Here is a 26,882-nt window from a genome sequence, read left to right on the forward strand (position 1 = left end):
TATATATATATTCCTTGATGAGCTTTTTTGTTTTCACTCTAGCCACAAATGCTGATATTTTCTTCTGATTCCTCAGTCAGTAAACATAAACTTCTTATTTTTTTGGCTTGGACAGGCCTGCATGTGATGTGGCTATATCTGGTCTATGATGGATTTCTATTGAACCAGTCAGCAGATCAATTAGACAATCTGATTCAGATTCAGATTTAAATTTAAAGGACAAAGCCGGAGAACTGCATTTAACTGTCCATGTTCCCAAGCCGGTAGAGGTTTTTGTTTGGCCTCCACTACCTGTAGGCAAGGTGGGAGCAGACTGGTACCAATATCGGGAGTTGACAGATGAGGAAGAAGAAGTGAGACCAAAGTGGTTCTTTTGATGCTTGTGATTTAAAGAGGTATTTGTATGTAATCAGTTTGCATTCTGTTAAAGGATGTTGTAGTGTTTTTCTCAATATATAATGTGGGTTTGAAAGGTTGTTCCAAGAGCTGCACTTTTCAAAATTTTGATACAGCAGTTGAAAAGGCTATAGAGATTAAACAAAAGCATTTTAAGTAAAAGATTAGCAGTAGTTCAGATTCTACATCAAGTTAACGAATACAAAAAGCAGAAAGTCAAACCCAATCCAGAAAAGTGTTGTCATCTTGGGCAGTCTAATCAATATGATCAGTGCAGTATCTTTGATCCAAATATAATACATCTCAATGATCATTTCCCATTTTGTTTTTGAAGAGTTAATTTTCAATTAAAAGGCCAAGGCAGTGCTGCCCGAGAATATGGTCTGTTTGCAATCGGGTTCTTTCTTTTAGTGTTTTTTTTTAGCTTTTTCTAGGTACAACTATAATTTAACTCACTTTTAGCAAATAAACAATAAACAATAAACAATCAGCAAAAAGTCGCATCCAAAAGTGCACAAGTCAAGAAATGCACAAGATAATATATATATATATATGTGTGTGTGTGTGTGTGTATGTATATGTATATATTGAGTCAAGGAAATTTATGTAATATCTAAAAGTTGAAACTTAATATTTATTATTGCTAAATTTCTGTTGAGTCATATCAGCAATCATGTTATCATTTTTTTTTCATCTTTTTTGATATATATATGTGTGTGTGTGTGTGTAATTATGCATTATGCCTCTACACATTCTCAAAACCAATTGTAACTTACCAATCATGATAGAATCGTCACTTTTTACTACTATGACTTTACACATTCTTGCACCTACTAGAGACACCAATTATTTATTTTTAGTATATACTCAACTAGAAAAAAAAATCATATTCTACCACTATATTCATATTCGTATGCTAATGTAGTATTCAAAGCAAGGTTGAAGGGTCTAATTCCGCTCCTACTTAGATAACTATATATCATTTTTATTAACTTCAAGGGATAGAGATAATAAACACCCACTTTGGTTCAATTAGGTTATCTTTGGTCTATTCAATCCAATTCGGTCTAATTTGGTCCATTTTGGTCCATTCGGTCAATTTGGTCCATTTCGTGTGAGTTTAAATAATAAATAAAAGGAATCTAGAACAGGAAAAGATGATAGTCATAAATTAACCAATTTTTTTTTTTTTCGATATAAGATATAATTTCTTCAAGAGTAATATTGTTGGAATTTGGAAATAATACGCTGGTTTACTATAAGAAAAGAAAAACCCTGTTGTTTTTTTGTGGAGAAGACTTACTATCACCTTGCTAGGGAATTAAGTTCAACGCAATTGATGCCATTATTTCCAGGAAAAAGGAAAAAGAAGAAGGAAATGTCACCGTTGAAAATAGTCTAGCAAAAGGTTTACGTAACAGATTGAAGAGGATAGGACATCTTTAACTATTTTTAATTATGACTCAAGCCAATTGGTTTTTAATTATGCGTTCTTCACCAAGACTTGGAAACCCCCCTCACATGCACACAAAGAGAAAACTTTGAATAAGTTAAGAAAATGAAAGGCAAACTCTTTATGAGTTTTGTAGGGTTAGGATTTGTGGCCCAAGCCCAGAACAATAAATTTTTAGAGAATAAGTGAAAAAGCTAGATTGATTATGGAATTGACAACAGTTAATCACAACCTACATGTATAAACCAACATGAAGTTACTCATAAAAAATGGAATGACTTGGTTTCCGAAGAGGCATATCATTGATCATATAGCAGTTACAATTCTTAAAACTACAGTAAGGTTTTCTTTTTCTTTTCTCTTCCTTTTTTCTTCCCCTTTTTTCTCCATTTTTCACAGGAGCCTCCTTCCTTTATATATCCTCCCTTCTCCTCATCTCCATCGTTCACTTGTACCTCATCCGTGAGCCTACTTGAGTATATTTCATGTCAAGTATCTCCTTTAACTCTATGTGAGTGGCGGTAGGTGAGGTTACACTGTTCAGGGGTCTTCTCCACATAAATGCGGCTAGAAAAGTTGCTGCAGAACCCTAAATACGGTGGTAGCCGCTTTCTCTTTAGATATTTCTTCATCCTTATCGTCTTCAAGTATACTCAGAGCTTATCTTGATTAGGAGGAGTCTTCAGAAGATCATTTTGACATTTTATACGTTCAATTGATCCATACTATTCGCGTTAGAGGAATATAATCTCTTCGGACAGAAGGTGACCTCTTCGAATTGTAATCACTTTTCTTTCTGAGGGTTCCTCTTCCAGATGGGCCTTGCCCTTACCTCTCCTTCTCTTCGGACGTATAGTAATCCTCACATGGGGCTCTAGGCCCACTACATTAGACTGGGCCTTTTCCCCCCACAAGTTTTATTTATTTATTTATTATTAAATGGTCTTTTATTAGGAAAAATATCCTATTACATACACGGCAGAAATGTCAACATTTAAAACATGAAAAATGGGTGTAAAAAAAACGAGTGTGACTATGTGAGAGTATTATTGCCATTTTTTAATTGTAATTAAATGACATGTAAATATCATTTTAGTCATGTCATCAATTTCTGTTACTTAGGGTGATGGCAAAGATAAAAATGAAATACGCTTCAAAATAGTTGTAGGGTTAGGATTTGTGGCCCAAGCCCAAAACAATAAATTTGTAGAGTATGGGTAAAAGAGCTAGGTTAAGTGTTGGATTGACAACAACGAATCATAACTTTCAAACACGAGCCAACATAAATTTACACGTAAAGCCTGAAAATCCGAAGAACTATATTATTGTTTATCTGATGAATAAAGGTGTTAAGGTTACAGTCAAGTTCTCTCTTTCTTTTTTATTCTTTTTTTTTACTCTCCCCTTACGTTAGGAGTTTCTTCCTTTATATAACCTCCCTTCTCTTCATCTCCATCGTCCACTTGTACTTCATCCGTGAATCTACTTGAGTATATGTCACGTCAAGCATCTTCTTCAGCTCCGTGTGAGTGGCAGTAGGTGAGGATACACTGTTCAGGGGTCTTCTCCACATAAATGCGGCTAGAAAAGTTGCTGCAGAACATTAAATACGGTGGTAGCAACTTTTCCCTTAGATATTTCTTCATCCTTATCGTCTCCCAGTGTACTCAGAGCTTATCTTGATCAAGAGGAGTCCTCGGAAGATCATTTTGACTTCTTATACGTTCAATTGATCTATACTATTCTCGTCAGAGGACTATAACCTCTTCGGACAGAAGATAACCTCTTCGGATCGTAATCATTCTTCCCTCTGAGGGTTCCACTTCCAGATGGGTCTTGCCCTTACCATCTCCTTCTTCTTGGTCGCACAATAGCTCTCATATGGGCTCTCGGCCCATTATGTTGGATTGGACCCTTTTCCCCCCACAATAGTAATGACTAAAATGAAATGCCAATGACTTTTAGGTCAATTAGCGTTTCTTGATGTTTTAAACTAGATATTTAGTGTTCAAATATCCCTCTCCACTTAAAATAAATTTTTAAAAAAAAAAACTAAGGATTAATGAAACAAAAAATTGTGTGAGGACTATAAATGAAAACATGCATAAAAATTGATGACCAATGCATATTTAAGCCATAGCACAAAAGAATATCCACATCAATTCGAATGTCACTGGAAAAGAAAAGAAAAAACCTTCATTTAAGTTTTATTTATTACCGCCAATGGGGTCTTGGCTCAGCTGGCAAGGTTCGGACGCTTCGTGTAACACACTTAGGTTCGAGTCTCGCTACCAGCAAGATTCCGTTGGTGGGTAAACTTGGTGGGGGGTGTACTCACAAATGTGAGGTGACTCCCACACAGGCTGGTACGGCGTGGTTTGCCTGCGATGTCCTCACCTTACCCAACCCACTGCCACCTGGCTCCTTGCCCGGGGGTAAAAATATAACAATAAAAACCCCCATTTTTGCTCCTCAAAAAAAAAAGGTTCCATTTATTACCAAGAGTCTTGTACCTTATTTGTTATTTTCTCATCCATAAAGTGCTTAGAAGTTTAGGGGAGAAAGGGTTCAAGCGGCGGAGTTAGCAGCATATTATAACTATCTAAAAAAAAAAAAGGTTCCATTTATATATTTAGAATGATTAACACTACTATACCTATATTTTCTTTCAATTGATGCATTGTCATCATATCATAAATTCACAATAAAAATATGGATTATAAACACGTTCAACCAAATTTGATAGATATACTCGTAACTTCTTACAAAAATAGCCTAACACAAATTTATTACACCCCAAAATAAACTTTAAACCTCAACTCACAAACTTGGCACTTTCACTAGTCCAAAACCGCAGTACATCCATTACTCCTCTCAAATTAACACAATAAACAAATCCTCAAATCAAATGTGGTATCTTTTAATCCAAAAAATTGTAGGCACCTTTTAGCAATAGATCAACTACCAAATTGGCCTTAAAAGAAATTCATTCCATATTCTTAGTCTTCTCATTTTTCCATGTGGGAAGATCACTTGAACTAGACCTATCAAAACCCTAATAATAGTGTAGTGTCTTTATATATATATATATATATATAAGATTCTAACTCTTACCATGTAGGTAGTTGTGATTTGTGCAACTTCACATTCACATGTTCATACCATGTACTAACTACTTTTATTATATATTAATCACAACATGTAGTTTCAACAATTATGAAATACTTATAAATTTTTTTGATTCACTAGTCTTGTTGTTAAGTGAAATGATGAGAAATCACTTAGAGGTGTTTGGGTCATTGTGATATGTTCTTGCTGTGATACACATTATGATGATGTGACATTAAGATTTTTGGTTTATTTTATTTTTTCTAACATTACCATAATCTAAAATTACAAAATATATTGCATCACCTTAATCTTATCACATTCTTAAACAATGTAATATTGTATTCTTGTATTGAGATTACATTAATGTAATATTACAATAATGTAATATTACGATGTAATGTAATATTACGGCGAACTAAACGCCTAATATTAGAACTGCAGAAGATAGTCAAGGTCAGCAAGGAAATACTTACCTGATTTATGTCACTCTCAATAATCCTTTTTTTTTCTTTTTTTTTTTAATTAAAAAGAAAAAGAAAAAGGATTTTGAATTTGCCAACACTTAACGTAATTGAGTAATTGACACTAATAATTTTGAATAAACAGAAAATGAAAGCCAAGTGCACTTCATTTGAACGTATACTAATACTGTCCAAGGACCATTGAGAGTGACAATTGGCCAAACTCAATTTTGGACTGCAGGGACTGCAGTATTAGTTCTGCGTTGGCATTGCAATCCAAATTCCAAAGGTATTCAGAATAGGAAAACCTGACATATTATATAGTAATTAAATAACCAAGTTAAGTCAAAAACAATGTCGTTGGAATTTGGAAATTTTTGTTGATATCCAATAGAAAAATCCCTTTTGTTTCTTTGTCGAGGAAGACTTATTAGTACCTTATAGTGGACGTTCAACGCAATCAATTTTGCAATTCCAGCCAAAGAACCATTAAAAAACGTTAAATTCAGCAGTAAAATGATTACCGGTGACAGATAGAATGAAGAGGATTGGACAACTTTTACTTTTTTAATGATGACTTAAAGCTCATTGGTTTTCATGTGTTCTTGAGCAAGGACCAAAATTTTCTTTCTTAAGACTTGAAAATATTCACCCTACCCCCTCCGGCGGAGCCAAAAATTATTAAATTAAAAAGAAAAAGAAAAAAAGAAGACTTTTTTATATGTGGATATGATAAGACTAAAAATGGTATTTTCACCACATCCCCTACCAAAACGATAGAAAGAAGGATTCCTGATGGCTAGCCAAGGAAAACAGTCAAAACATGTTTCAGTTGCACTCATAGTTGCATGCTGGTTTGTTTCGCTATCCTCCTGCAAGGCTAATCCAATATCAAAGACAGAAATTGAGGCTCTACTCAAATGGAAAGAAAGCCTCCCAGACCAACCAATTCTGAAGTCATGGGTAGCACACGCCAATTCCTCTGCTTCAAGTCCATGCAAATGGCATGGAATAGCGTGCAACAATGAAGGAAGCATAACTGAAATAAACCTTGCATACGCAGGACTGAGAGGTAACCTCCAAAACTTAGATTTCTCTTCATTTCCAAACCTTCTTCACCTTGATCTCAGAGAGAACAAACTCATAGGCACCATACCAACAAACATTGGCACACTTTCCAAACTCCAATATCTTGACCTTTCCGTAAATTCCCTCAATGGCTCATTACCTCTTTCTCTTGCTAATCTCACTCAGCTTGTTGAGTTTGGTGTTTCCCGAAACAATATAACTGGTGAACTAGACCGGCGTTTATTCCCTGATGGAACCAGTCTGTCCAAAACAGGCTTCCTTAGTCTTAAAATTTTTGCCCTCCAATATACTAAGCTTGGTGGTAGAATTCCTGAAGAAATAGGAAATTTGAAGTACCTGGTTCAACTGTTCCTTGATGGGAATTACTTTTGTGGTCCAATCCCTCCATCTATAGGTAATTTAAGTGACTTAGCCACACTTTCCCTTGGCCTAAATGAGCTTTCAGGAAAAATCCCCGTTAGTTTTGGGACTTTAAAACTAACAGATTTGTCCCTGTTGATTAACCGGTTATCTGGTTCTGTACCAGAAGAAATAGGAAACCTTTCTTCGTTAGTTAATCTACAACTGGCTTTGAACAACTTCACTGGCCAGTTACCCCAACAAGTGTGTCAAGGTGGAAAGCTTGTCAACTTTACTGCAGCCTTTAACAATTTCACTGGTCCTATCCCAGTTAGTCTTAAAAATTGCCGAACCTTGTATAGGGTTCGGCTTGAACATAACCAACTGACAGGATATATAGACCAGGATTTTGGAGTGTACCCAAATCTCACTTATATTGAATTGAGTTACAACATGTTGCGAGGTAAACTCTCACCAAACTGGGGAGAGTGCCAAAACTTGACAGCGCTAAAACTTGCTGGGAATATGATAAGTGGTAATATCCCAAAAGAGATTGATCAATTGAGCAAAATGGGATACCTTGACCTTTCTTCCAATCAATTGTCTGGTGAAATACCAGCAGAAATTGGAAAGTTATCCAAATTATTAAAGCTAATCTTGAAAGACAACAAGTTTTTTGGTGAAGTACCCGCAGGAATTGGAGGACTGTCCAATTTGGAGACTCTTGACCTTTCCATAAACATGCTTGGTGGGCCGATTCCAGATCAAATAGGGGACTGTTGGAAGCTGCAAAGTTTATCTTTGAGCAAGAATTACTTGAATGGGACGATTCCCTACCAAATTGGTAATCTTCGAGCCTTACAGGATCTCGATTTGAGTTTCAATTCACTGATGGGAGGGATACCACCTTGGCTTGGCAGCCTTTCAGATTTGGAATACTTGAACCTCTCCAACAATAATCTCAATGATTCAGTCCCCACTTCACTAGGCAGTATGGTGAGCTTGATAAGCATCAACCTGTCAAACAACAATTTGGAGGGTCCTCTTCCTGAGGGCAAAATCTTTTGGTCAGCTACGCCAGAGGCTTTTAGTAACAACAAAGATCTATGTGGCAAAATCCAAGGTTTGCGACCATGCAATGCCTCAGTTAAAAAGAGGCGTGGTAGAAATATGAAAAGCAAACTTATAATAATCATTGTTGCTTCTTTTGTTGGTGCATTGTCACTTTCAATTATGTCTGTTGGGATTTTTTTATTTCTAGAAAAGAAGCTCTCAAGAAATATGCTGAAGGATGAAAGCACATCGAAGAGTGAAAATCCATTCTTGACATGGTACTTTGATGGGAATACCATGTTTGAAGACATCGTGGAAGCTTCAGAAAACTTTGATGACAAGTATTGTATTGGGGTGGGGGGAACTGCAAAAGTATATAAAGTGGAAATCCCAGGCGCTCAAGTGTTTGCTGTGAAGAAGCTGAGGTCCATGGCCGAAGGCACAGAGACTGAAAATATAAAAAGTTTTACCAATGAGGTAGCTGCTTTAACAAAAATAAGACATCGGAATATTGTGAAGCTTTTGGGGTTTTGTTTCCAAGAAGTGCACTCATTTTTGGTCTATGAGTTCATGGAAAGAGGAAGCTTAGCTGATATGCTGTGCAGCGAAGAAGGAGCAAAGGAGCTAGACTGGGCAACTAGGGTAGGAGTAGTTAAAGGTGTTGCCTATGCTTTATTTTATATGCATCATGATTGTGTTCCACCTATAATTCATCGTGACATCTCGAGCAAGAATATTTTGTTGAACTCAGACCTTGAAGCCTATGTCTCTGATTTTGGCATTGCAAAGTTCTTGAAGCCTGATTCATCTAATTGGACAACAATTGCAGGCACTTACGGCTATCTCGCCCCAGGTAAGTTTTACAGCTTCTCTCGAATGGGTTTTTTTTGCTTGAATTGAACATGCTTTTTTTAAGACTTATATTTATGTCCATTGCTATATACGTGCATTTTATTTCTTGTTATATATTAATGAAGTGATTAAATTCACATCTTATTGGTGGCTTTTTTTGGCTAATTTTAAGTGGGGGTTCATCAAACTTTTATCAGATATTAAACAACCACTTAGCTATATATATATATATTCATTCATCTTTTTTTTATTCTACAAGTTCCATTTGTTGTACATTGCGTTTGATTTTTTGCAGAGTTTACTTACACAATGGCAGTGACTGAAAAATGCGACGTTTATAGTTTTGGTGTTTTGGTGCTTGAAGTTCTTATGGGAAAACATCCAGGCGAACTCATAACTAATCTACATTCCTCAACTGGTACAAGCATCCCACTCAAAGATGTGTTAGATGATCGTCTCTCACCTCCCACAAGTCAAAAGATTGCTGATGAATTAGCTCTAATGCAGAACTTATCACTTTCATGTTTAAGTACCAATCCTCAATCTCGCCCAACCATGAGTAGTGTGTGTAGGCAGCTGGAGATGCACGTTGCTAATAACTAAAAATCATCTTAGTCTCTCTCGACTATTGCCCTATGTGTGCATGTATTCTTTCTTATGCATGTATGTAAAACCAATAAAAAAATATGTGACGCATATGTTGAACGCAGACAATGCATCATGTGAGAATGAATTGTTAATTTTTCTTCTATGCATAACATGTTGAAGATCTTTTGAATAAATTCACTGTGAATTGGAGTCCTGCAGAGTTTGACTGGAATGCAATATCTAAAGGTACATAAACTTTCTCCAATAAGTGTCAAAGCAAACTTGACACATACAGACACTCCAAATATAGACATAGTGAAACAGAACAACACACAAAGTTACCATGCACAGCCAACACATAAACCAGGGACAGACTCAAGATTTTAAGCTAGCAGGGCCAGAGTATTAAAAAAAAAAAATCCAAATAGACATCCATATGGTATTAAAAAATTATAAATACACAAAGTTGTTGTTTCTAAATACATTAAGATGTAATCATCTACTAACAAAAACAAAAACAAAAACAAAATATATATATATATATATAATTTTTAATATTAGTCTAGCTAGGATTTTTTTTTTTTTTTTTGGGTTGAAGCTAGAGCATTCACAGTGGTGGTGATAAAAATTTTAGCTTTTAGCACCTCAAAAAACTATTTTATCTATTTTACCGCCTCACTTTACAATACACCCAATATCAAATGTTCTATTTTTTTTTTTTATCACTTCATTTAAAATAATATAAACAACTCATTAAAATAATAAATGAAGAAATAGAATTTGAGTTTTTTAATTGAAGGAAGAGATATAATCTTAGTATATATTGTATTTTATTTTTAACAACTTACTACAGTCAACTGGTAGTTATACCAGTTTGTTGTAGTTGCAAAAAAATTAGCTTTAGCTTCTTTAATAACACATAATTTTTTGGTTTTTTGGTGGTAAAATTGTTTTTTTGCTAAAACACAATCACCATTGTGAATGTTTTTATTATTTTTGTTAAGTTTTTAGGTTGGATAGTTGTTATTTGAGTTAGATTAGTTGGGCTGATTAGGGAGAAGGGGGGCGTAAGATTTTGAAAAGTTGACCCAAATATAAAAATAAAATATATTATAACTATAAAAAATATATATATATATATATATTGGACCCAAGGGGGGCCTGGGTCCTCTTGGGCCCCCACTTGGGTCCGTCCCTCACATAAACCTTGAGAACCAATTCATCCAAACCCCATGGGCAAACTCAGGTCACCCAAATTCACCAACCCAAATTCCCAACCAACAACCAAGCACCTAAACCAAGGTTGACTCAATGCAATTTGAGATGCATGTATTTGTTCTTCATTTCCTCTTGTCATACTAAAACGCCACCAATTAGTACATGTCAATGAATTTGAAATAAAACATCAACCTAGCATCATGCCATAGTCTTAAGGGAAGAGGTCGAGTTTTAGTGATTTGGCAAGTACCTTTCACCAACAATGATAAGTGCAGACTCGAGTCTGGGAATCAGTCTCTCTAAAAGAAATTGCTAATCACCTCTCCTAAAACTTAAAATTTCTCTATCTCTTTGTACAACTAAAGTTTAACTAACTTTAACCATATCATTAAATCAACAAAGTGTTCATCCAACCCATCATATTCATGCAACTGAATTAGACTCTATTTGAGTGCTTACTTTAAAATGAAAACATAAATTATTTTACTTACCAGAATAGTCGGTGGTTTGGGAAGTGAGGGAAATTGAGCAATACGACTAAGCTAGCTATAAAGATTGTTGGTTACCTTCTGAGAAAAAAATGAGAACAAAAGAAAACATCACTCTTTAGCTAAGTAAAAATGTGAAAATGTTTATGAATCATTCAATAGAAAAAACAGAGAATGTTTACGAATCATGAATCTATATCTAGAAGAATGTGAAAAGAGTGTCTATCTACTATTGGACAAAGCCCAAGCCTACTAGAAACTGGCCTCAACTAAGCCCAAAATTGAAACTAACTCTGAAACTGAATCAACATTTTTTTTAATTGATTTCATTGATTGAAAAATATTAAAACTAACACTAGAATAACATGATATTGCATCATACATACATATAATTTTATTTTATTTATTTTTTCAGCTCAGAGTTAGCAAGGAATTAGAATCAATATATTATATAACTTCTGAGTCATAATAATTTTTATGCAATATTTTACAATGATTAAAGTGACAAGTGTTTAATAGTGGATAAACCAATAAAAACATATCAACAAAATTGTAGTAAAAAATTTCCTCGCACAGCCACTACTTTTGTTTCTCCAAAAAAAAAATTGTAGTAAAAAAAATGTTGTGAAAATTAATTTTGTATTAGCATTACTTTGAAATTAGAATTCAGCCCAAAATGGTCCATAAAAAGCCCAATCCAACTGTGTTGGTCTTGGCCCAAAAAATGAATCAACGTTAAATTTTTTCAGAGAACCTAAGCGAAAAGCATTTTCCCGCCTTTGACAAACACAGTACAGAGCTCATAGATCGAAACATTTTTCACTTTCAAAATTCAAACCCCTCTCTCTCACTTCACTTCCCCCAAACACAAAAAAAAACCAAATCCACTTCTAGGGTTTCGAATTTCGATCTCCAAAACCCTCATTCCCTTCCCATTCACTCTCTAGGATTTTTGGTGAGACAATGCACATCAAGGAGATATGCTTGGAAGGGTTCAAATCCTACGCGACGAGAACCGTGGTCCCTGGGTTCGACCCGTTTTTCAACGCGATTACGGGTCTCAACGGGTCCGGCAAGTCCAACATCCTCGATTCGATTTGCTTCGTGCTCGGGATCACGAATTTGCAGCAAGTTAGGGCTTCGAATCTTCAGGAGCTCGTGTACAAGCAAGGCCAAGCGGGAATTACTAAGGCCACTGTGTCCATCGTCTTCAATAACTCCGACCGGACTCGGAGCCCGCTCGGGTACGAGGACCACCGTGAAATCACTGTTACTCGACAGGTTCGGTTTCCTATTTCGTAATTACTTTGTAATTGTTTCTATTACCATGTTTTAGGTGATTTATTTTATAATAATGTGTGGAAATTATGTTTTTGATTAATATAGTTGATAAATTATCCGTGATAGCTTAAGTTGTTAGGAAATTATGAATTTAATTATTTAACTATGGAATATGTTAAAACCCGTGTTTGATTGTACTCGTTAAGGAAGAATTGAGCGGGTCTTGTAAAAGCAAATGTACAAATAATCCCTTTAAGTGAATTGTAATAAAAAAAACTCGTCAGGTTTCTTTGCTATTTTGCAGTTAGTTTGTGACTAGTTATGTTAAATTTTGGGTAATTATATGGATTATTATGTTTTAGGTGATTTATTTTAGAATATTATGTGGAAATTTTGGTTAGGAAGGTGGATTTTTTATTAATAAAGTTGAAAATTTGTCACTTATCATGAGAGCTTAATTGTAGTGTAACAATGATGGTGTAAATTTGGATTTTGAGCTTGTGGGTTTTTTTTTTTTTTTTTGGATAATAGCATTTCATAAGTGTAGTTGTGGATAAGATGGATTAGGATCAAAATTGCAAGATATAAATGTTTGTGGGATCCATTTTAATAAGCTAAGTACAATTGTGACCTGCTTTTGGATTTTAGTGTGTAATTAATGTAACTTTTTCTAAGATGAAGTCAATGGTATATCATTCTGTTTTGCTTACAAAGTTATCAGTGAAAAATTGGTTCTTTTGTTTAACGTCCCACTTTACACACCCTCTGAGTTACTGGTGAATCTTTTTTTTTTTTTAATAAGATATATATTTTATTATATTTTTTGAGCATATATTGTTTATATTCTGCAGATTGTGGTTGGTGGAAGGAACAATATTTGATCAATGGAAAACTTGCCCAGCCTAGTCAGGTTCAGAATCTTTTCCATTCGGTGCAGCTTAATGTTAACAATCTGCATTTTCTTATAATGCAAGGGCGTATTACCAAGGTTTTAAATATGAAACCCCCCGAGATCCTGTCCATGCTTGAAGAGGCTGCTGGGATAAGAATGTATGAGACAAAGAAAGAGTCTGCAGTGAAAACACTCGAGAAGAAGCAGAGTAAGGTTGATGAGATCAACAAGCTTCTTGACCAGGAAATACTGCCTGCTTTGGAGAAGTTGAGGAAAGAACGGACGCAGTATCTGCAATGGGCGAATGGCAATGCTGAGTTGGATGGACTTAAAAGGTTTTGCATTGCTTACAAATTTGTTCAAGCAGAGAGGATTAAAGATAATGCAGTATGTGGGGTGGAACTGGAAAAGGCCAGGATTGCCAAGACTGCTGACAATATGGGAACTATGCGGGCAGAAATTCAGGAGATGGAGACTGAAGTATTGAAATTTACTGTTAAAAAGGAAGCAAGTATGGGTGGGGAGCTTAAATCTTTGTCGGAGAAAGTAGACGCTATTTCTCAAGATCTTGTGAGGGAAGTGTCTGCACTGAACAATAAAGAAGACACTTTCAAAATTGAAAAAGAAAATACTGAAAAGGTAATTGAGTTTCACTTCTCAAACTCACTTTATTCTTTTGTATATTTTCAAGCTTTGTGTATTTATACAAAAAATAAAGGGTTCACATTCTCTGCTCTTTCTGTTCCATAGTATCTCTTCCCCTTCCCTTTTCCTTGCCAATTTTATGAATATTGTAATTAGATTTTACATTTTGATGTCTCCAGATTGTTAATAATATTGAAGATTTGAAGCATTCTGTTGAAGAGAAGGCCTCTACTATTTAAACCTAGACGTCTTGTATAATTTTATCACTTTATGTGCTAAAAGCCTAAAATATTGTTCTATAAGAAGCTTGCTACTTCGCTGGTTCTCTTCATTTTGATGTTTTTTTTTTGCCTCGAAACTGGGGTTAGCTGATATACAGTCAACGGTTAAAACCAACTGTATCAAGTCCACCGCTAGCCCCCCAGCAGGTATGACAACTATATCTGCCCTTATTTAGAGTTTAAATATTCAGTTTATTTCAATTAAGTTCTACAAACGTGTACCTTTTGGGCATATATCAATAAATTATTTTAGAAAAACTTCTTATGAAAAATTGAAAAGGCTGTCAAACTTTTTGACAGCTTTTTTAATTTCTCATAAAATTTTTTGACAGTTTTTTTAATTTATCATAAAAAGTTTCCTAAGATAGATTATTAATGTATGCCTTAGGACATATATTAACTAGAGCTATTTCAGTTTTTTAGAAATAAAAGAAGAGAAATGTTTTTTAGAAATAAAAGAAGAGAAATTTGATGTTTTTCTTTGCCTTGAAACTAGGGTTAGCTGATGTACCGTCATCAACAATCAAAACCAACAGTACCAACTCCATTGCTAGCCCCCTACCAGGTATGACAACTATATCTGCCCTTATTCAGTTTATTTCAATTAGGTTTTACTAATGTGTGAAAGGCATATATTAGTAAATTACTTTAGAAAAACTTTTTTTATGAAAAATTGAAAAGGTTGTCTTTGACAGCTTTTTCAATTTTTCATAAAAAGTTTCCTTAGACAGATGATTAATGTATGCCTAAGCAGAGCTATTTCAGTTTTTTAGAAATAAAAGAAGAGAAATTTGATGTTTTTCTTTGCCTCGAAATTGGGGTTAGTTGATGTACCGTCAACAGTTAAAACCAACAGTACCAACTCCTCTACTAGCCTCCCACCAGGTATGGCAACTATATCTGCCCTTATTTAATGTTTAAATAGTTAGTTTATTTCAATTGGGTTTTACTAACATGTGCTTTTAGGGCATATATTTCTAAATCATTTTAGAAAATTTTTTTATGAAAAATTGAAAAGGCTGTCAAACTTTGACAGTTTTTTCAATTTCTTATGAAAAGTTGCCTAAGATAAATGATTAATATATGCCTTAGGGCATACGTTAACTAGAGCTATTTTAGTTTTTTAGAAACAAAAGAAGAGAAATTTGATGTTTTTCTTTGCCTCAAAATTGGGGTTAGTTGATGTACCGTCGTCAACGGTTAAAACCAACCGTTCCAACTCCATTGCTAGCCCCCCAAAGTATGACAACTATATATGTCCTTAATAAGTGTTTAAATATTCAGTTTATTTCAGTTGGGTTTTATTAACGTGTGCCCTTAGGGCATATATTAGTAAATCATTTTAGAAAAAAATTTGATGAAAAATTGAAAAGTCCGTCAAACTTTTGATAGTTTTTTCAATTTTCTTTGAAAAGTTTCCTAAAATAGATGATTAATATATACTCTTAGCTATTTCTATTTTTTAGAAACAAAAGAAGAGAAATTTGATGTTTTTCTTTGCCTTGAAATTGGGGTTAGTTGATATACCGTCGTCAACCATTAAAAACAATAGCACCCACTCCACTACTAGCCCCCCACAAGGTATGACAACTATATCTGCCCTTATTTAGAGTTTAAATATTCAGTTTATTTCAGTCATGTTTTACTAATGTGTGCTTTTAGAGCATATATCAGTAAATCATTTTAGAAAAATTTTTTATGAAAAATTGAAAAGGCTATCAAACTTTTTGACAAATTTTTCAATTTCCCATAAAAAGTTTCCTAAGATTGATGATTAATGTATGCCTTTGGGCATACATTAACCGGAGCTATTTCAATTTTTTTAGAAACAAAAGAAGAGAAATTTGATGTTTTTCTTTGCCTCAAAACTGGGGTTAGTTGATGTACCGTCGTCAACGGTTAAAACCAACGGTACCAATTCCACTGCTAGCCCCCGGCTAGGTTTGACAACTATATCTGCCCTTATTCAGAGTTTAAATATTCAATTTATTTCAATTAGGTTTTACTAACGTGTGCCTTTAGGCCATATATTAATAAATTATTTTAGAAAAAAATTTATGAAAAATTTTCTAAGATAGATGATTAATGTATGCCCTTAGCTATGTCAGTTTTTTAGAAACAAAAGAAGAGAAAGTAGATGTTTTTCTTTGCCTCGAAACTAGGGTTAATTGATATACCATCGTCAATGGTCAAAACCAACAGTACCAACTCCACTGCTAGCCCCCCACCAAGTAGGACAACTATATCTGCCCTTATTTAGAGTTTAGATATTCAGTTTATTTCAGTTTTTTAGAAATAAAAGAAGAGAAAGCTATGGAGTAACGTTACTTTCACAACAAACCTTTAAGGTCATCACTGACATTATTTTTTTTTTACCAATCAATAAAAGCTTACCACTTATAATTTGTTGTGAAAATATTTTAAAGGTATCATTTAGCATTATTCAAAGCTATAATATCTTCCGTTGGTTATGTGGATTATGCAATGAAAATGATTTTACTTCTTTTTCTCTTTTCTTTTTTCTAAACCCTGGGACAAAAATCCTGATCGGTTAGGGAAAAAAACAAAAGGTTTTTGCTTGTATTTTGTCTTCCCTTTTCCTAAAGAGCAATAAACTAGTTTTTTTAAATTTTTTTTTTTTTTATTATTATCTAACTTTTGTTTTTCTTATGTGTATATGTAGAAGGGGTGGTTACAGGCAGCGACCCAAGAGAACGTGAGTTTCTTTATTATTTTTATTTATTTTTCCATTAATCTTATCCCCTCATTTATTGTGCCAAATATTTTTTTATTGGGCCAAATATTGAAAAGAAAGAAAGTGACGAAAAAAAAAATTTAATGTTGAAGGTTTTAATGTCTCCTAAAAACTCTCAAAGTTTTAATTACCAATCCCCTTCCTCCAGCCCTACTTCATTACAACTTATCAAATTTACATATCCAATCTTTGAAATGCTTAGAGGCTGTTTGGATTGAGTATTTTCATGACTCAATTTTCAGTTTTCATAACTCAATTCTCAAAAATGGTGGGACCTATAGCAAAATACTCGTTTGCCTGCACCAATACTCTATTTCCATAACTCTGTTTTCAATATTCAATTCTCTACTTTTTGAGTTATGAGTTATGAAAACTGAAAACAACTTTTGGCTGTTTTCAGTTTTCAGTTTTCAATTTTCAATGACAAACTTGTAAATAACATCACATAGCCAGGCCCACAGTCAGATTTTTGCTCCCTCTTTATCTTCTTTTTTTTTTCTTCTTTTCTTTTCTTTTCTTTTCACTTTTTGGGTCTGGGTCTGATTCTTTTTTTTTTTTCTTCTTTTCTTCTTTTTTCACTTTCTGGGTTTGGTCCTTTTTTCTTCTTCTTTCACAATTTCCGTTGGCTGGGTTTTTTTTTTTTTTTTTTTTTTACCCTGGGTTTCTTCCTCTTTTTTTTTTTTTTTCACTGGGAAACTCACAGAACCCAGTGAAAAAAAAAATAAAAAATAAAGCTGCAGTGGGTGACAGAGCTGGGCCCACAAAATAGTGTGAAAAATGTTGAGTGATTGTATTTCAATGATGTGCCAAACGGGTATTAAGTGATGGGTAATGGGTGATGAGTGATGAGTATTGAGTGATAAGTGATGAGTGACGGAAATTGAGTGACAAAAATTGAGTGACCAAAAAAAGGTGGCCAAACAGCCTCTTAATGTCCTTTCAGTTGTACCTTGTGATAAACCCCATAAGATAAATTATAGAATGCAGTTAATGAAAGGAGTGAAGGATTCTGCCTCGACTGCAATTCTTTAATAGTTAAAATCCTTTGATCAAACAAGGAAAAAGGAAGAACATTTAGCCTTTTGAACTATCCGGGTTATTGTGTTCTAGGCTTTTAGAGTGTGGCTTGTGTAACTGTGTTGTATAATAACTAGTACTTTTTTATTACTGCATACCATTTATGTATTTGAATTCATGAAGAAATGTGCAGTATGCCAGTATGATTGTGGTAGCGGTGAAGCAAGCGTCTAGCGCATATTATAGCTGATGATGCGAAGGATTTCAATGGGCCACTTATCCAAATAGAATCCTTGAAAGATATGCAAAAACAGAGAGCATATCACTTACAATTGGTAAATATGCAATTCTTGCAATGGACTGATAAAAAAAGTGTCATCTAACTAAAATTGACATGTCATCACCAACTTAGGAATTTGAATTCTGAAGTGCACCCAAGCCAACTGACCCAAATAGATTTAACATTTTTATGTAGCCAAACAACCACAACTCTCCTCTGTTGGTTAGATCTACAAACGGTCAGCCTCCATAACCCCACCTTCATATTCTCTCCGTCCTTGCCAGCAATCACTAACCCTTCCCCCTTTTTTTTGCTAAATTACAAATTTCATCTTCTAACTTTGTTTAAAATTCAATTCAGTCATGCAATTTCAATTTCATTCAATTTATTTTTCTAAGTTTCAACTTTATTCAATATTGTATTATTTGTCTCTGTTATAATTGCATCATCATTGATTCCAAAACAACATAGATTAATTCATTAAATGTCTTTTAATTAAAAAATTATTCTAAATTTTTTTTAATACAAATTATAGCATCTAACTTTGACCAAAATCCAATTCAATCCATCTACTTCACCTTCATTCAATTGAGTTCTTTAACTTTCAAGTTTATTTATTTAGGCCTCCTATTAATCTCCATAAAATAAGATCTATTGGGGACCTTTTAAATTTTAAAGTATGGATTTGGCATAACAAAACATCATTGTTTATAAGGTTCTTAATAGAGCTTTTTTATGAAGACTAGTGAAAGGTTTAGAATGAATAAACTTAAAAATTAGAGAACTTAAGTGAATGAAAGTAAAATTACAGGACTTAATTGAATTTTGATCAAATTTATAGGAAACAATTTAAATTTAGCAATACTAAAACTTTAAGGTTTTCCAATTGAAAAATAACACATTGATGAAAAAAGGGGTAAAAATGTAAATTAAACCCTCTATATCTAACCAAAATTTATTTTAGATCTTTAATTTTACTTTCATTCAATTGAGTCTTCTAAGTTTCAAGTTTAACTTTACTTTCATTCAATTGAATTCTCTAAGTTTCAAGTTTATCTATGCTACTATTTAAATGGCTTCTGATGTTTCTATTGTCTTAACTTAAAAAAAAGAAAAAGAAAAAGGGCTTCCCATGTTTGGACTCACTTTTGATGCCCAAAATACCCTCAAATTTTCATGTTTTGATTTTTTTTTTTTTTTTTTTTGTGTGTGTGTGTGTGTGTGTGTGTGTGTGTGAAACTAGAGCATTCAACTATTTATGGCAAAAGAGAATCATGATACAAGACATTCAAAGCTGGTGGGTGAATCCTCTATCCAAAACACATCCTCAGAAATATTCCTATCGTGCTGCGCAAGAGCATGAGCTACCTAGTTACCCCCTCTCCTAATACAACTGAAAGTTACCCAATGCATCCCAAGAACCAAGTGGCGCACATCATCCACCACATTGCCTAAGAGAGACAGATCAGCCAAAGAAGAAGATAATGCTCTCATTACATTACTATTATCTCCTTCAATCACCAGCTCTGAAAAGCCAGCATCAGTGGCGAAATCCACTGCCTTTCTGCATGCTAACAGCTCCGCTTCTTCACTGCTACTCACAAGTGGTCCTCCTGCTGACATCGCTGCCATGACCTTGCCCTTGTCATTCCGTATAATGGCATCGAACCTAGTCCTTTTAGCTTCCACAAACACCACTGCATCAAAGTTTAATTTGAAAACTGAATTTGGGGGTGGTTTCCATACATCACCAACTGAATTTAAAATTTCATGTTAAATAATAGGATTAGATGTAAAATTAGCAATTTTAAAACTCTTAAATTTTAGGTAGATTTAAAAAAGTAGTTTACCTTTAAAAAAAAAGTTACGTGCATTTTTTTTCTTTGTTCTCTTGAACATATCTACTCCTATGTATCCACTAACTTTCTTCTAAAAAAAATGTTTCCACTAATTTTATACTCCTGCTAAACAAGGTTTTCAAACTTGAATTGGACCAACCAATAGGATTGGGTTAACTGTGAACCTCTCACTTCGATTTAAAAATAAAAAAATAAAATAAAATAAAAACCAAAAACTTAAAATTCACAGTGAACCTCTTGACCCACAGTTAAACCGTTCGAGTTGCTAAACCGGGCACGAGTTCACCAGTCAAACCTCAAAGATAGAAAATACTGGGAAACAACTGCTTCAGAATGGTGATTTTCGAAGAAGAGTGGCAATTGCATCCAGCGCACGTTAGCTCGGTCACTTGGTGTCATTGGATGGACTACATGTCCGATTGGGTTATATATATAATTTTCAAATCTATTTGAAATAGTAATATTAAAAATCAGAGTTTAACTTTTAGTAAAATTTGAATACGTGCATTCAGACAAACATTTTCCAATTATTTTTAAGGTCTAAATTACTAAAAAGAACTAAATATATATACTAAAATTTGGCCGATATATGATTAAAGCTCTGTTTGTTTCACTATAAAATATTTTTATAGTGTTGTCTTCTTGAGGTTGAGAGTGACAATTGGTCAAACAAAATTTTGGACTACGACATTGTAATGAAAAAAAATTCTAAAGGTACAAAGGTATCCATAACATTTCTCTTAAAAATTCCAATAAATATTTATTTGATGATTTGACAGGTTTTTTTTTGAACCGAAATTATAGAAATGATTTGACAGTTATATTGGTGAGAAGCATTCGATTCTTTGACATTTCTCTCAAAAAATCAACATGTGCCAATTTTTGGTTATATGATATATACACAAATGGTTTGAATTTTGGCTCCAAATTATATATTCTTGACCCCCTAAAAAAATGGTCATCTCTTTTGTCTAGTTGCCCCAAAGAACATCAAGAAAAATCTTTAGACAAACCAAAAATACTAACAAAACAATTTACAAATCCCAGATAATAAGAAAAACCTTTGAACAAACCAAAAATACCAACAAAATAAATCACAAATTCGGTCTAAACAAAAACATATACCAACAAAGCAATTACAAATCACAAAATCCAAAGAATTTTTACCCAATTTTCTGAGATACTCAAAAGTGTTTTTTGGAATGAAGGTGGGGGAGTTATCTATACTAGATGTGGGAGTTAGGGTTAAGTCTCCAAGCAATGTGGGATTCCTCAAAAATTAGCTATTCTGGGAAAAAAAATAACGTAGGAATCAAGGTTAACTTAAGTGGGGAGCAAGCCGAACTAAAAAGGAAGAAGATTTGGGAGGTTCTAACCCAAGTGCGGATTGACACTTGGTCTAGATCCTCCCCGATTTTTTCCTTTTTGGGTTTGTATTTTTTTTCTTTTCAATTGAGATATGATTTCCTCCAAATCTTGACCCCCAACGTCAGCAAATTAATTCCAAAAAAGTCTAATCAATTTCTTCCTATTTTGTCTTAGATAACGAGAGGCATCGCATACATATGCGTTTCTTCCCAAGGGATAGATGCTTGCCTATAAATACCCAGGACATTAATTTGCTTAGACATAATTAATTCTCCTTGGCAGACACAAGACTGGATTAGCGATCACCACTCGAATAGAACTACCATCCATGTTTGGGACCAACATAATTAGATTTCATGTATACTTGAAAAAATAAAGAAAGAAAGATTCTATGTGTCTGATCAAGAAAAAGATCTTTGTTGGGAATTTTAGACCCCAATTAAATAACCAATTTTCCAAGTTGATTAATTAGTCAAATTACAAGAGGGCACCTCTCCATGTACAAAATGCTTGGAGGTCTAGAAGGGAAAGGGTTCGAGCTGCGGGATTAGCAGTATGCTGTAATTATTTCACAAAAAAAAAAAAAAAAGGGGCACAAGCCTCACAACCATATCGCAAAATCTTAGTGTGGTGGAAAATAAATTCTAACACAACGACATGGTTGTGATGAGAAAAATCCTGGCAAGAAAAATCTCAACAAGTGGTTTAAAGCTTACCACCAACTTGAAAAATGCACTATAGTGGAATGAAAATTTACAATCTATCTATATATTTCTAAAAGCTGAACCGTAGCATTTAATGTTGCTACGCTCATGTTGAGCCACGTTAACAGCCATGTCATTTCCACCATATTTTTTGTAATTGTTCAACAATTTAAAATTAGTTTTTTTTTTTCAATTTTAAAATACTAACAAATATAAAATAAATCTCATCCTTATCTCCACCATAAAGCTCACTTCTTATTAATTTAATTCCCACCACTATCTGCACCATAAATCCCACTTCTTATTAATTTAATTCAACCATCATGTGGCTGCATAAATTACTGCCACATTTACATTTTAAAAACATGAAAAGAAGTGACTTTTCGTATGGTGGTTTCTGCAAAACGTTTTGATATTCTTAGTAACTTTGTTGTTTAGTAGCCGATATTAATTTAAAGACACAATGCTCTGATTCATTAGATACCGTTTTACTTCTCAAAAGTTTCTAAAAAAAAAAACCACTGTTCTTCTAAAAAAGAATACAACGTACTAACTTTTGGGTAGGAGTTACAAACCCGTTTCATGTTCCTACCCATAAAAAACTATATAAAAAAAAAAAAAAAAAATCTAAGACATTACTCTCTTTGTTTCTAAAAAAAAAAAAAAAAAGGGGCACAAGCCTCACAACCATATCGCAAAATCTTAGTGTGGTGGAAAATAAATTCTAACACAACGACATGGTTGTGATGAGAAAAATCCTGGCAAGAAAAATCTCAACAAGTGGTTTAAAGCTTACCACCAACTTGAAAAATGCACTATAGTGGAATGAAAATTTACAATCTATCTATATATTTCTAAAAGCTGAACCGTAGCATTTAATGTTGCTACGCTCATGTTGAGCCACGTTAACAGCCATGTCATTTCCACCATATTTTTTGTAATTGTTCAACAATTTAAAATTAGTTTTTTTTTTTCAATTTTAAAATACTAACAAATATAAAATAAATCTCATCCTTATCTCCACCATAAAGCTCACTTCTTATTAATTTAATTCCCACCACTATCTGCACCATAAATCCCACTTCTTATTAATTTAATTCAACCATCATGTGGCTGCATAAATTACTGCCACATTTACATTTTAAAAACATGAAAAGAAGTGACTTTTCGTATGGTGGTTTCTGCAAAACGTTTTGATATTCTTAGTAACTTTGTTGTTTAGTAGCCGATATTAATTTAAAGACACAATGCTCTGATTCATTAGATACCGTTTTACTTCTCAAAAGTTTCTAAAAAAAAAAACCACTGTTCTTCTAAAAAAGAATACAACGTACTAACTTTTGGGTAGGAGTTACAAACCCGTTTCATGTTCCTACCCATAAAAAACTATATAAAAAAAAAAAAAAAAAAATCTAAGACATTACTCTCTTTGTTTCTAACGCTACTCCTCTCTCCCTTTCTCTCTCTCTCTCTCTCTCACTCTCTTCTGAAATTTATTTTTCTGTGCACAACTTTGAAAAAATTTCTCTCTGTTTGGTTGAAAATCTCAAAAAAATGGCTTCTCTTTTCAATTCCGCTCTTTGTACTTTATTTCTTGCAAGAACTCCCACCACCGTAATAACGCCGACTGCACATCAGTTAAAGGTACTTTCTTATGTTCAAAAAATTTGATATGAATTGTTTAGTTTTGATTTACGTATTTAGCCTAGAATTGGTTTTGATTAAGGTTTAAATTTTAGAATTGGTTTGAGAAACTTAGAAAGATGAGAAAAAGAAGGGCACGATTGGAGGATTTTGAAAAGGGTTGCCTGCCATGTGTTTGATGAAATTTCTCTTTAGACAGGTGGTACATAATTTTTGGATTCAATTCTTTCTTTTTCCCATATTAATATAAATTTTGGCCTTTTGTTGTATTCACAAAATCCTTTTGAGTTGTCATTGATTTCTTGGCTTGGTTTGTTTGCAGCAGTTTGCTGCTTTTGGGATTTTGAATATATATGTTGATTTTATTGGTTTATTTGTTGTTCAATTCTAAGATTCCAACATAATCAAACAAAGAAATATGTGGCACTGGTATCAAACTATGAAATATTGGCACACCTTTTAGGTTTGTAAGTTGGAATATTTGTAGTTGTAGTTTTTTTATTGACAAGATTTGATTCAAAAAGATTTGGCAAGTTTTAATCACCTTGATTTAAAAAAAAAAAAAATCCCTCTTTTTTTGTCGTCTCATAGTGGAATTGATAACTATTAATGCCTATTTCTTAATTTTTTAATTGTTGAAATTGTTTTAGTTATATTTATATGGAGATTTTGTAGTTCTATACCTTCGAATTAAATAAGTTTTAACCTCTATCATATTGCACTCAACATAACTCGCACACTTAAGTATTGTGTATCTAGGGATCTTTTTGATACCTACACTTTGATATATATATGGATTTCATAGAGAGTTTGTAATGGCTAAATTGTTATGGAGATGTTACATTTACTATGCTTTTGATCTTTTATTTAATTTGATTAGTACTTAATGCATTTAATCATTTGTTTAAATATGTTTGGAAGTAGATTAGAACTTGATTTTAAAGTATGATTTTTGTGGAGTTGAGGTTTGCTTAGGTTTCCAATTGGGCATGAATGCACTTTTCTACTTTATTTCACTAAAAATTTGGTCATCTCAATTGCTTGATATTTATATCCTAAAATGTGCTATAATTTGGTTGATAGTTTTGGTATGAGGCCATATTTATAGGCTCTAGAAGTTATTTTTTGCTATGTGGATAAAACAAAATTATGAAATTTAGTAATTTTGTTGTTAATTGCTTGTGTTGAGATGTAATTTTTCTTAACTATCTAGGATCTTTTGTTGGTTATGTTTTTCTTTTGAGTTGTAATTTTGTTGTTGTTTGCTTTTGTGATGTGTCTTTAGATGTCATTGTGACTTCCTCCACCGACAATAATGTGAGTTAAATATAAATAAGCAGAATCTCACTAAGGGGAAATGGTGTTTATCATCATCCCAGATTATTGTCTACAATAGCTAGAACTTTAGTGCATAGCATATGAAAAGAGTCCAAACTCATCACCCCTAAGTGTTTGTGATGATACCTAAGCCAAATTGAAGTGTTTCAATTATAGGAGAGAGTCCCTTTTTTCTCTGACTCTTATTTTTTGAGTTTGGGTTGCAGGGAATGATGATAATGCCAATTATTCACTCCCACCGCCAAGTGAAACCTAGCAGAGGGTGTGGTTGCCTTCAAAGAGAAGTGCTCCCTTGTCGTCTGTTGGACAAGTTATGCATTATGTAATTATGTTTATATTTTAATCTAAAGTCAGAAGTTGTCTATTATTTCATAGACATGTTTCCTTACCTTCAACTCAAATCTCACTATAATGCTATTAATCAGCTATTAGAATATGCGTTGCCATCACACAAAGAAAAGTAAATGAATATGTCATCTGATAGTTCCAATGTTACACTTGACAAATATGGGTTAATAATAGACCTGACCTGACTACCTTATATAATCAAGGTTTCATTTAATTTTGTTGTTTTTAATTTAAAGGTGAAAATATGTTGAAGAAGTTATTGGTGGTCATTGCAATGGAATGGTACGTTGCTTTTTCTCTCTAAACGAATAAACATGTTTGTTACGTTATTTCTATATTATTCTATTCTTAGTTGGTTATCTTTTTGGCATGGTATACAATCTGTTAGATTTGGGAGAGTTGCAGACTATGGTCTGGACTTTAGAAGGTTCACTCTTTATTTCTCAAGGGAGTAATTGAATTCATGTTTGAGTAAAGCAAATGACATAGAAATTTTTACTGCAATGCGTGGAGAATTTGGCAACCAAAAATCAACAATGGACTGAATTTATAGAGCATCCATTATGGTCCAAGGAGCATCTCACTGTGGGCACAAGAATACCTGATTGAGTACATTGGATTAAGAAACATAGAAAATTGATTTATGCTTTTTTTTTTTGGCTTAGTTTCCATGAAAGCCAATAAAAAATAGAGTAATTGGGCGTGATGTAGATGTAGGGAAATCATATTGACGGTAAAGTTGTGTTATTTTATATTTATTATGTTACAATTTTAACTATTCCTCACTACTAGAATTTTGTCTGTTTGATTTCTTAACTAATTAGATATGCTATCTATTTGTTCTTTATTCTAGATTTTTTTCCCTTGCAATAATGTAGAGTACAACTCCTAGGCTCGTACTCATATTGGATTAGGCATTATAATAATTCTCTTGGTTCTATTGTGGTGTAAAAGAATTTTGTTATTATATCTAATTTTAACTTTCTCTTTTTACATGGTTGTAGTTCCAATTTTATGTGATACACTACAATTGTGGGGCTAAATTTTACTCAAGATAATATAAAATAGTTGTCATCTATCTTAACATTTACCAAGGAATTGTATTTGTGTAATATCACGTTATGATTATGTAATATATTATTATATAAAATTTGAATGTTTCTCATTTTTAACGATGTTTAAAATTATGAAAATTTGTCGTATGAGATGTTTAATTACTTTCTCTCCATTTCATATTGGAGATGAATTAAAATAATCGAAATTAGATAAATATTTAAACTTGGACATTTTAACATTTTGAGCTAAAAGTTACCCGTGCATCGCACGGGTTAGCAACTAGTACATAATAATAGCCCAATCATAGTATTGTTACTTATAGTAGAACTTACTCATGTGACCACGCATAACTCTAATAGCCCAATC

General features: G+C 33.3%; 4 protein-coding genes and 1 long non-coding RNA gene across 10 annotated transcripts in view; 4 read left to right on the forward strand and 1 right to left on the reverse strand.

Moving 5' to 3' along the window:
- LOC112029305 (uncharacterized) overlaps nt 1–26,882 on the forward strand; it is a 58,451-nt gene that overhangs the window by 4,362 nt on the left and 27,207 nt on the right. The window lies entirely within an intron of this gene.
- LOC111998966 (MDIS1-interacting receptor like kinase 2) lies at nt 6,217–9,458 on the forward strand. Its single transcript, XM_024031093.2, has 2 exons — nt 6,217–8,755; nt 9,050–9,458. The coding sequence occupies exons 1-2, from the start codon at nt 6,217–6,219 to the stop codon at nt 9,355–9,357; spliced, it is 2,847 nt and encodes a 948-aa protein (XP_023886861.1). The 3' UTR covers nt 9,358–9,458.
- On the forward strand, nt 11,825–16,965 carry LOC111998945 (structural maintenance of chromosomes protein 2-1). Its single transcript, XM_024031067.2, has 5 exons — nt 11,825–12,329; nt 13,181–13,860; nt 14,046–14,294; nt 14,644–14,712; nt 16,831–16,965. The coding sequence occupies exons 2-3, from the start codon at nt 13,297–13,299 to the stop codon at nt 14,103–14,105; spliced, it is 624 nt and encodes a 207-aa protein (XP_023886835.2). The 5' UTR covers nt 11,825–12,329; nt 13,181–13,296; the 3' UTR covers nt 14,106–14,294; nt 14,644–14,712; nt 16,831–16,965.
- On the reverse strand, nt 19,568–21,756 carry LOC111998965 (uncharacterized). The gene is made up of 2 exons (XM_024031092.1): nt 21,750–21,756; nt 19,568–19,953 (listed from the first exon to the last, which is right to left on the reverse strand). Exons 1-2 carry the CDS (start codon nt 21,754–21,756, stop codon nt 19,568–19,570), a joined length of 393 nt encoding a protein of 130 aa, XP_023886860.1.
- On the forward strand, nt 23,403–26,248 carry LOC111998946 (uncharacterized). 2 transcript variants are annotated; one of them, XR_010624431.1, is made up of 4 exons: nt 23,422–23,774; nt 25,319–25,434; nt 25,697–25,742; nt 25,849–26,248. It is a non-coding gene; the product is annotated as an uncharacterized LOC111998946 (long non-coding RNA). The 2 variants fall into 2 exon arrangements; XR_002881527.2 differs by lacking the exons at nt 25,697–25,742; nt 25,849–26,248 and having other exon boundaries at nt 23,403–23,774; nt 25,319–25,674.

The sequence above is a fragment of the Quercus suber genome, unplaced genomic scaffold, assembly GCF_002906115.3.
Source record: "Quercus suber isolate HL8 unplaced genomic scaffold, Cork oak 2.0 scaffold_442, whole genome shotgun sequence".
Classification (NCBI taxonomy): Eukaryota; Viridiplantae; Streptophyta; class Magnoliopsida; order Fagales; family Fagaceae; genus Quercus; species Quercus suber.